General features: G+C 30.5%; 1 protein-coding gene across 1 annotated transcript; it reads left to right on the forward strand.

The window, feature by feature from the left end:
• The first annotated feature begins 578 nt into the window (after positions 1 to 578).
• Positions 579 to 4,330, forward strand: LOC109819366 (nicotinate N-methyltransferase 1). Its single transcript, XM_020385077.3, has 4 exons — positions 579 to 1,030; positions 1,956 to 2,292; positions 2,739 to 2,806; positions 3,860 to 4,330. Exons 1-4 carry the CDS (start codon positions 623 to 625, stop codon positions 4,157 to 4,159), a joined length of 1,113 nt encoding a protein of 370 aa, XP_020240666.1. The 5' UTR covers positions 579 to 622; the 3' UTR covers positions 4,160 to 4,330.
• The last annotated feature ends 7,503 nt before the right edge of the window (positions 4,331 to 11,833 follow it).

Raw genomic sequence — 11,833 nt, forward strand, 5'->3', positions numbered from 1 at the left:
GATGTTTGCTAGCCTTATCTTTATTTTAAAAAAATCTTATGAAATATGATTATATCCCATTAGTGGGTAAAAAACATTTCATACTTTTTTTTTTTTTTTTAATATTCAAGTTAGTAGAGGTAGTGAGCGGTTACTAATAATTTTTTTAAAACAGATTATAGAGACTTTTTTCATCTTTATATTAATTATTATTATTAATGATTAAAATTGTAATTAATAATGCCTACATCAAAATAAAAAATTTTCTTTTATATATAAGTATTGATATACTTTATGATGATTTTTTTTAAATAACTTTTAGTATGACGAAGAAAATGCTTAATTTATATTATATTGTTTATATCAATTTTCCCTTGATTCTATATACCTTATATTACAGTAAAATTCTCATAGTCATTTCTTCTAAACGCAGTCTTTTACAAAACATATTTAATCAATATAACAAGGAGTCATTCTTTGAATATCAGAAAAGCCAAACCCATATTAATAAAGTAATATTCTTAGTGACAAATAACTCCGGAAAAATGGAAATTTCTAAATAGTATATGTATTAGTAATTCTATAAATTAGTGTGGTCTCTTATCTTTTAGAAACATTGAAGAGTAGAATAAAAAGATCCATAATGGGTGAGGTGCAGGAAATAGGTGAGATGAAGAAGGACTTTACCAAAAATACCATTGGAAGGTCTGAAACCAAAGCCAGACTTGCCGTTTTGGAACTTGCCCACATAATGAGTGTCCCTATGTCCCTCATTACTGTCCTTAGATTTAAGGTACCCGAAGCCATAATGCAAGATGGTTCCAACACTCCCCTCACCGCCGCCGAAATCCTCTCCCGCATCCGTCCCCACGGCGGCGCCGACGCCGAGAACCTCCAGCGCCTCCTCCGGTTGCTGACCAGCTATGACATCTTCGATGAGCACTTGAGCAGCAGTGGCCAAAGGAAATACTCCCTCACTCATATCGGAAAATCTCTCGCCGACGATGACCAAGGTCTATCCTATGCATATTACATGCTCCAACACCACCAGGTTAGTTTTTGTTTTATTTTTTACTTTTTATCATGCCTTTTCATGTTTCTTATAACAACCAAAATAATACAGCAATATAATATTGTTAACGAATAACGAAAATATTAGAGCAATGTTAATTTGTACTGCATTCTTTACTGAAAACTCAATGTAATTGTTTATAAGATTTTTTTATATAAATAAACTAACCAATAATAAAAGATCATGAAGAGTATTTTATTTTATTTTGGACAGGAGTATTTTTAACTCTTTTTTTATTATTATTATAGAAACCTATCTATTTTATCAATTACCAATTCTGTTTATTAAGAGTCTAGCTAACCACTTTAATTTAATGGAAATTATCTTTTCAATCATGTTTTTTCTATTCAAACCTGCAACTCAAATTTTGCTTAAAAAATACAAACTCGTCACTCATATCAATAGCATCAAAATCATGAAAGATTTGTTTAGAAGAGTGTAATTACTTCTCAAAAACAAAAAAGAAGAGTGTAATTAATTATACACATTTAAGAAAAATGAATGATTTGAGAAAATGTAAGTAATTAATAATGGTGTTAACAACACATTTCGTTTTGACATAATCTGTTATTGATTAAAATTTATTTAAAATTATAAAATTATAAGTGAGACTTATTAAATATGTAGTATTTTTATATTTTTTTAATAAATTTAATATATAATAAAAAAGTGTGTTAAAAATATGTGGGTAATATTTTGAATAATTAACAATGAGATTTTATATTATTTGTCCGTAAAAATTTAAGCAGCCAACCGCTGTGGTTCGTCCACTTGGCAAGTTACAATTAATGACATGCACAAGTTTGAGTGAACTTGGATGCAACTATTCATGAACGGTTACCATAATCTTAAAAAGAGAGAAGAACAAAAAAATATCGTAGTTTTTGGCTAAATCCACGTACAGGATGCTATGATGCGAGCATGGCCATTGGTGGGGGAAGCAGTGGAGGATACAAGTGTGGAACCATTTGAAAAGATAAATGGCGAGGCACCAATAGATTACTACTCTAAGAGGCCAGATGAGGTGAACTTGTTTCATAAATCCTTGAGTGGGATGTGTGTACCCTTCATGAGGGAACTGCTTCAAGTTTATGACGGCTTCCAAGGAGTGGAAACCCTAGTTGATGTTGCTGGCAATAATGGAGTCACTCTTCGCATGATTATGGACAAATACCCTAACGTGCTCAAGGGCATCAACTTTGACCTCCCAGGAATGGTGGCTGCTGCACCGGAGATTCCAGGTATACCTATGCCACTAGCTATATAGATTTTGGAGGTTTAGATGCTTTTATAATCTCTGAAAATGTTACCATTTGTGATCTTAGTTTCTATAACAATTTAGTTATCTTAATTCTTGTATTTTATAAAATGTTTTAAGTTTAGTCTCATTGCATATGTTTGTAGTTTTTAAAGAGAGACTAAAATATAAATCGTTAATTTTGTTAATTAAATAGAAAGCTAAAAATATTTTTTTTATTTATAAAAATTAAAATAAATTTAAAGATCAAATGAAAATATATTCAGCCTTACTTTGAGTCATTGCTATTTTGGAACGCATGCGGTTGTATTGTCCAATTATTCAAAAGTAAAAAAAAAATTAACAACTCATATCATACCTAATTATTTTTATTTTTTTCATGTACGAATATAAAAAAATACACTTTTAATATATTATTAATTAATGTAGGCGTAACACATGTTGGTGGTAACGCGTTTGAATCTGTTCCCTCCGGAGGAGATGCTATCTTCGTCAAGGTGCCTTTCTCAATTCACATCTCGAAAATATATTTGAGCCAACTGTTGACAAGCTATGCCTAGCTAGTAAAAAAATAAAATAAAATGTATTATTTGAAAAATGAAAATTTTGATAAATGTTATTTTCTTTTAATTTAAAAAAATTAAAGCTTCAATCGCCGAATACTTTCATTTATTTAAAAAATGATTTTTAGGAGTAAAAGTCATTATTTCTTCTTCTTCTTCAATAATTACCTTATATGTTAGGAAGGTCTACAGTAGAAATTATTTATCTTTTACGGAAGATGATGAAAATGTGCCAAAGTAACGAAAAAAACTTGCATATAATTTTTTATTAATTTGGAAAAAAGCTTCATGTAGCAAGAGAAGTGTTGTGGACGAGTTTAATTTGGAGAAGAAAGGTGTTTAAGTTATGCAAGACATTATGAAGAGATAATTACTAGTATGATGAGAATTTGTTGCTCCTGTGCTCCTTGTATGTATTGCATTTTATAACTTGGGTTGTTAAGTCCGTGCATGTGAATCTCATTAATGTTTCAATGAACATAGGATATATTTCTTAACTAATGTAGAATATCACATCCTACGTTAATTAAATTGACGATCAATGTAGAATAAGATATTTTACATGGGATAAATAACATTTTATGTAGTAATATGTAATTTTTACACTAATGAAACAAGATGACAAAAATTGACAAAAATATTAGAAGTTATTTGTGAATATTGTAACATCTAAATTCAAAGACAAGTTATAATAATAATAATAAATCAAAGACAATAAGTTTTATCGTACTACTATATGTTATACTAATAAAAATATAAAAAAAAAAAAAACCAAAGACAATATGTAGCTGACCTTATTACCTAGTGAGTAAGACTTAATATTAATATAAATTTTCAAAATTTTAAGGCTCTATAGTCAATACTCCAAGATATTTCTACTACCCAAAAATCCAACTTCAACTGATGATCTATTGTAAAATTTAATACGAGAAATTTCAATACGTCAATGTGATATATATATTCTTTGTGTCTTGATTGAACTTGCAGTGGGCATTTTTAACATGGACAGACGAGGAATCCGCGCTAGTGTTTCAAAATTCTTATAAGGCACTTCCAAAGAACGGAAAAATGATTGTTTGCGAACCAGTGCTGCCAGAGCTTACAGATGAGAGTCACCGAACAAGAGCATTGCTTAGTGCTGACATATTCATAATGACAATGTATAGAACAAAGGGCAAGCACAGGACTGTACAACAATTTGAACAGCTTGGCATTGCTGCTGGTTTTTCTCATTTTCGTGCCTTCTATGTTGATGCTTATTTGGTTATACTTGAGTTTCACAAATGAGAAAGGTAAGCTTCCAAGTGTGATGTTATAATAATTATCTGCTGAAACCATGAATGGTGGGGAAAAATAATTAGGAACAATAGTATTCTGACATTTGTTGAGATTGTTCCTTGTGTCAATAAATCTTCCTCGTAATAAATTTGGAACTAGCTCGCTTCTTTTTCTTTTTAATTAAGTTGTACTCATATATATATATATATATATATATATATATATATATATATATATATATATATATATATATATATATTTATAATAATAAGTTGGAGTAGAAGGGTATCCCTACTCCAATTACATCAAATGTTGTTCATGAAAGCGCCGCTTCGTCTCTTCCAACCCCTGCACAACATTATATCTCTCCCAGTAGATCTAGTAAAAAAAAAAAAAAAAAAAGACAAACTAATCTTAAAAAATAAAAATAAAACAAACGACACAAACAAATAAGGAATGAAGAGTGGCAATATCATGCTTATGAAAATCGGATAGGTCGGTCGAATCGGTCTTAGCCAGTAAATTAAGGTCCTTATTATCCGCTTAGATTAGTTCATAAAACTGTTTTGCAATGAATGGTGTAGAACTAATCAAACTAGTTTGAATCATATTTTTAGTCTTTAAATTCTAATTTAAATATTTTTGATAAAAGTAAAATAAATATATATTTAATAAAAAATATATATTAGAACAAATTATTTTACTACTTTTCTTATAAATACAACTTATTCATTTATGTAAATTTGCAGTTTTTAATATCTTTATTTTTTATATATATAATTCATATTATATTAATTTAAAATTATTTATTACAGATATAAATTTGTTATTATTAACTGATATTGTTATATTTTATTAAAATTTAATCTTAAATATTATATTATATTTAATTTTAAAGTTCACGTATACATTTAAAAACTTATAAATAATATTTTTATTTAATTTTTAATTTAATAAAATTATAATATTATATTTATTTAATATTATTTTTTGTAATAATAATTATTTTATTAATATTAATTTGATTATTGTTTAACAATTGAACCATTAAATTTTGAATCAATGCTTAGACTTATTTAGTTTTTGTACCAACTTGATTGAGTTGGCAAAGTTTTATCAATTTCGTTCCAAAAAATAATGTTGATAAGTCACATCGACTTATCATAGTCACGTCATCTCTTGAGTCACCTCGTCACATCAGTCAAAAGGTAGATCATTCTCCAACTAACGAGATAAAGAGATAAGTAAGCGATCTTATCTTAACTAATAAAAATATCTGCATATGAAAGAAAAATCCTAATTCATTACAAAATACGTGTATTATATATACGAGACACTCATATCTACAAAAATTAACTTAAGTATTGGAGTCTCTTTTACAGGTACGTACCACTCCCAACTCAGAGTGACCAACTTGTGAAACAGAGGAGGCTTACCAATCTCATCAAAGAGGTCGTTCCTAGACCAATCTCAGATAAGAACAGTTTTAAAAACATTGGATGGCAATGTAAAGACAAAAATGTGAGAAAGGATGGTGGAGATGAGCACGCCGACGCTGAAGCTAATTAAAGACGAATGAGGTATGACATTGAAGGAGGCAGGAGGATGGAAGAGATAGAAGAAGTTGGTCAACAACAAAAGAAGACAAAGGTGTGTGAAAAGAACAATGAGTGAATCACATTTCTATGTTGTTGTAATTTTAACCAAGGTAAAATAGAACATCTACAGTGGTTAACGTAGAAATATTGGTCAGGTGGCATTCGACATAGAAAACTTCGTTAACATTTCAAAGATGTTATAGCACCGTTTTTTACGTCGGGTGCTAAAGAACTCGCATAGAATATGTCACATGGTATTGCACTAGGGTATGATCATGTTCATGTGTGAAAGAAGTTTTCACTTAGATAAATTTCACTATTTCGCCTGTGGCATGGAAAGCCATGAAGCTCCTCGTTGAACCTCCCGAGTCCTATCGTGGTGGCCATGGAGCTCTATCCCTCGTCAAGCCTCTTGTCGCGACAACCATGAAGCTCTGCTCAGGTCCTCAAGGAAGATGCAAAGAAGAAAGAGAAAGTTGGAGTGGCTCAAAATAATTTTGGGACTCACTCGCATGTTTTGCTTTTAAATTCTACATTCCAATATTAATTTCTTTGTTCTTTCTTGTTCTGATAGTGGCGATGGTAACTAACGACCTCCACCATAATTTAAAGTATTCATCTATTTTAGAATGGAAAATTAAAGAAATCAAAATGTAAAAACAAACTATTCTTTGGTTAATTTATTTTCTGTTTTAATAACTACAGTATTAGTTTTTTTTTCTTTTTTAATAACGTACACACACGTGTATATATATATATATATATATATATATATATATATATATATATATATATATATATATATATATATATATATATATATATATATATATATATATATATATATATATATATATATATGAGTTATAATTACACCGGTATAATTTTTATTAAGTATTACACTGCTTAATAATTTTATATTAATTGTAAATTTTGTAAATCCAATCGTTAGATTGAAAGTTCATATCACTTTATACGTATATATCAAATTTTGTTAAAATTGAACAAAAACTTAAAGGTAATCAAAGTGTTCATATTTTAGTATATTTTGAAATGAATATATTACGTCAATTTTGTTTTATAAAAATGAAGTATCAAATCATCTTGGTTTAATATAAAATTTTGTATATATGATCTAAGAGATATGAACTTTCAATCTAATGGTTGAATTTATAAAATTCGTATTTAATATAAAGTTATTGAAGGGTGTAATATTTGGTAAAAATTACACCGATATAATTATATATAATCCCCTTCATATATATATATATAGATAAACTAATAAGTTGGAGTACAAGGGTATCCCCACTCCAATTACATCAAATTGAGTGCAGTAAGAAAACACAGAATTTTACTTAAACTCATACAATGACATGGTATATATTTCTAGTGTAGTTTTAATTAATTCACAATCAACACCTATTTGATTAAGTCAATTACCTCGTGAAAATTTAAATATGTAGACTTGGAACATACTCATACTTGTTTCTTTTATTTATTAATATATATATATATATATATATATATATATATATATATATATATATATATAATTTAACGTTTTTAGATTGTTCATATAAATCTCATCTCAATTCAACCTAATTGATCAAATTAATTCAATGTTCTTTGAGTTGCAAATCAAATTTTAGTGTTAAAAATTAAGGATAATAAAGTAGTCATTAATTACTTACGATCAGTTAGCCATCATTTGGGTGCAAGTTGGATATTTTAGTCCAATAATCTATTAATCCACCAAGTTAAGTGGTGGGTTAGGGTGAGGTTGGTCTCCCAACCCGTTTAATCAGATATTATTTTTATTTATTTATTTATTTTATAACTTATAACGTCTTACTTTATATTGTGGTGTGATTTTATAATTAAAAAATTATCAGTATTTGTATTCTAATTTTTAAAAATTATTATAATTTTTAATTTATTGTTCAAAACTTATAATCTAGCTTGATTGAAAGAGAATTTTTTTTAGTAATTTGTAATATATATATATATATATATATATATATATATATATATATATATATACTTTTTGACTATGCAATCAACCCGTAGATGGAGTGACCACTAGGGTTAGCTTAGTGGTTGTGTGGGGAGGGGTTAGTTAGTTAGAAACATGAGGACTTAGGTTCAATCCTCATTGCGACCATCTTTGTAATCTTTCCTATCTTTACAAAAAAAAATAAAAAAATAACTCGTAGATAGAGCAAACCAATATTTTTTTATCCAACATTTAGCAAGAAAGCTAGTTCACCCCACTCTAGTTTTGTTGGTTTGGTGGCTAGTAAAATCAGGTTGATTTAGTCTATTTTACCACTTTGATTAAAAACATAACCTAACTCAACCTATCGATATATTTAAAATTTCAATTTATTATGTATTATAAAAAAAATACACATGTAAAACCACTACATACTCATAGTCAATATACTGCACTAGAGTTTCTTTGAATAATCAAACTCGCGCTTTTTCCTCTACCTACTTAGGGTTCTTTACCAATAGCCCACTCTCAAACTTGACATAGGTCAATTGCATATTATATTTGGTTATGTTGTAATATAATGACATAAATTTTTGTTTGTTGATCGGGTAATGTTATCAAATGATCTTGGCATGGGTTCCCTGCTCATTATATTGGGCAATATTCGTTGTATAGTGTTTACTGTACTGGCCCAGCCGAGTTGTCAACTTGTCCCTCACCAAGCTGCCTACTTGGCCAAAGGCCTACCAACTTGACCAAGACTTTGTCAAAGGCTTACCAGCCTGACCAAGCAGTAAATTCATTATTGCTGAGTTCCTCAGCTCGGCCATGAAACACGGACATCGAAATATCACATCGGCCCAAAAAGGCCACGTCATCAAATAGATAAAAATACAATCTTGTCACTGCACCGCAATCATAAGGTAAAATCCTAAAAATGCAAATGTGCTGATAGACAGTAAAAACCCTAATATCACCAAGGTACGTCTACTATATATATGAGACATATACACTATTAAGAACTAACTTTAGCATCAGAGTCTTTTTTGCAGGTACCACCCCCATCTTGGAGCGGACAACCTACGAACCAGTAGAGGCTCACCAATCTTATCAGAGAGATTGTCACCGATCCAATCTCAGGTGAGAACACTTACTGATTAAAAAATCTTTATAATGAGTTATGAGATTAATGGGAAGTGAGATTTTATTAGTTTTTAAGTGTACAAAATTAATTTGTGAAGTGTGACAACCAAAGTGCATAATGTCATAATATAGGGAAAAATTGACTTGAAAAAAGAAAATAAAAGTAATACACAACATAATATTCGAAAGAGGAAACAAGTGATATTGCATATATACAATAAAACTATTAGCAAGTCATGAAAATTATATATTAGAAAAATTACAATTTTCAAAAAAATTATTTTTTTAAAATTTTTCATACCTAATATCCAACAATTGGTATAGGTCGCGGATTGGTTTAATATTCTAGATATAGAAAAAAAAATACACAAATTCAATCAATCCAATCAAAATTATTTTAATCCATTTTGATAGCAAATTTGTGAAACTCAAACCAAACTGAACTATTAACACCTCTACTAAATGAGTTATATAATACAAAATCATAAAAGATTCCAACACTATGTATTCCTTTTCATTTGCCAATCCTGGATTTGATTAAAAATTATGTACTCCATTATTGTGTGTGGTAGAACTGTATTACACATAACATAGACACTACCTTTGCTATAAGGTAATTAAAAGACACATTGTAAAAAAAAATGCTATATAAATTCTATATCTTTCTTAAAATCACATGTAAGATTATGCTAGTGGGAGAAGGGTCTTTGACGTTGGTTATTTTGGGGTTCTACATTGATTATTGCGCTGATGTAGATGAAGACGACGTAAAAATAAATGGTATTGACGTCGCCATGTATATTCCAAGCCAAGCACAATTACGTCTCTTCCACACCCTGTGCCTCTCCCCTTGTTACTATGCTTCCTCCTTCGACCCCTCCCTCACAAACCAACCTTAAGCGCGCGTCCTGGTTGTGCCTCCTCTTCTAGTAGATCTGGGAGAAGAAACAATATATAACTATTTGTGTTTTGGGTGGATTGCTATTTATAGGAATATAATCTGTACATAATGATGAGTTTGCTGGATGAAAATAATAAAGAAGGGTCTTACTCTTACTAATAATGTGATATTGAGACTAAGTTTTAAGTTTAATAGATGTTTTATGTTGAAATTATATTAAGTTGTTTTGTTGTTAAAACTTATTTGATTTAAGATGTTTTTATTTCTTTTTTAAATAATGTTTTTATTGAATAACGATGTGAACCCTTTTACAAGTTTATGAGAAATATTATTATATTATTTTATTTTTTAAAATATTTGTTATATTTTATTTAAATTTTAAGAGGTAGAAGGTGTCACACATTCCACCAATTTAGGCATGTTGGGTGCTCAAGAACCCACATAGAATGTGACGTGGTATTGTGATATTTCACTAGTGTATGATCATGTGTGGAAGAACTTTTCATTTGGGTAGATCGAGATTTGACTTCGAAAGTGTTCTTACAAGAATCAGGTTTGTTCTTAGCTCTGGGAAATTACATCCTTCCTCTTCATCTCGGTCTTGCTCTTGTAAGGAATTGAATGAAGTTAGTCTCCAAGATTAGACTTCTCGGTTGATCTTCTCCTCGTGCACCTTGGATGTACCTGCAAAAAGGACTCCGATGATCAAGTTAGTTATCTGAATATCCCTCATGTTTATCATTATATCCTTACCTATTCTCTATGGTTATTCCTCAGGTAACTGCATAACTGCTTACGCGGTTATTTCCTTCTCGGCAGTTGAGCCGATTATCATAAATGACGTATTCAATGTCGTCAACATATTGAGTTATATTGCCCTTCTTTATGCCTAGTGTAACACATATAATCTTTACGTCAACTCAGCTCGGCATGTATTATCATCAACTTGCCCGAGCTATGATCTCGGTCAAGCCGTGCTATGAGCTCGGTTAAACTCGACTTTAAGTCAGGTTGGTACATAAGCCCCCCAAGCTCTGAATGATGGAAGAGTGAAAGAGTTGAGAAACGCAAAGAATATCTCGGCTAACTTCAAATATGAAAAGACGTTGTGAGGGGTAGTGACGTTACGGGTCTAACGACTCCACGTGTGAAGCATTAAAAGTGATAACGTTATGAACCCAAGAGCCTCAGTTTTGGGAACTGGGAAACGTGAGCGGGTGCGACACTCAATCATTACGATTGGGTTCTGCGCTTGTAACAATTAATATGCCCTAGCTATAGTCATAGCAAGGGTCACACTAATGAGCCACGACGCTTGGGCAAGAAACGAAAGGGTGTCGTTTCCTATATATATGCAAACAAGTGGTTCATGAGAAGAGGTTTTACTGCGATTGTGTTATTAAGCAGCGTTGGTCAAAACCGGAAAGGTTTATCACATAGCAAGAGCGAGCAATCAACAGGTACTCCATTCCACTTTCGGATTTTCTTTTTATTTTGTGAAGGGGGTAAAAAGGAGTGACACAGATGAAAAAGGTGAAAGGGGAAAAACTTAAGGGAATAGAGGCAAATGTGCGTAAAAGGGGAGGGAATAATAGAAAGGATTCACACCCCAAAATTTTAACGACTGGGTTTGAATGGGTATGGGGTGATGTAGGGACATACGAAAGCAAAATTAGGAGTGAAATGGAGGCGAGCGTTTTGTAACAAACTGAAATTTTGTCTACCGCCTTACCTAGAGTGTTTATCAATTGAACCTTGTACAACAGATGAACGCATCTTTTTTGAAGTGTCTACATCACCTCCATTCATATATATGTATCAGTGTTTATTCAAAGATTTGGGTGTGGTGATTCCTTTTACTCGTTTTGAATGTGAGTTCTTAAAGAAGATTAATGTCGCCTGTTGAGATTTTCGTTGAAACACTTTTGTTAATATTTGTAAATTCGTTTAATTCTATCAACGGTCTCAAACACGGCAAGTATATCGGCCGTTCAAGTAGTAAAAATATCGTATCCACAGGGATTAGAAGGTAAAATAAGCATTTATTG

This window comes from Cajanus cajan, chromosome 6 (assembly GCF_000230855.2).
Source record: "Cajanus cajan strain Asha chromosome 6, NIPB_CcT2T_4, whole genome shotgun sequence".
Classification (NCBI taxonomy): Eukaryota; Viridiplantae; Streptophyta; class Magnoliopsida; order Fabales; family Fabaceae; genus Cajanus; species Cajanus cajan.

Bases quoted from the DNA above. Each gene is read 5' to 3' on its own strand.
- LOC109819366 (XM_020385077.3), top strand. From the start codon at position 623: ATGGGTGAGGTGCAGGAAATAGGTGAGATGAAGAAGGACTTTACCAAA. The intron at 1,031-1,955 runs GTTAGTTTTTGT...ATCCACGTACAG, and splicing joins ACATGCTCCAACACCACCAG to GATGCTATGATGCGAGCATG. The intron at 2,807-3,859 runs GTGCCTTTCTCA...TTGAACTTGCAG, and splicing joins GAGATGCTATCTTCGTCAAG to TGGGCATTTTTAACATGGAC.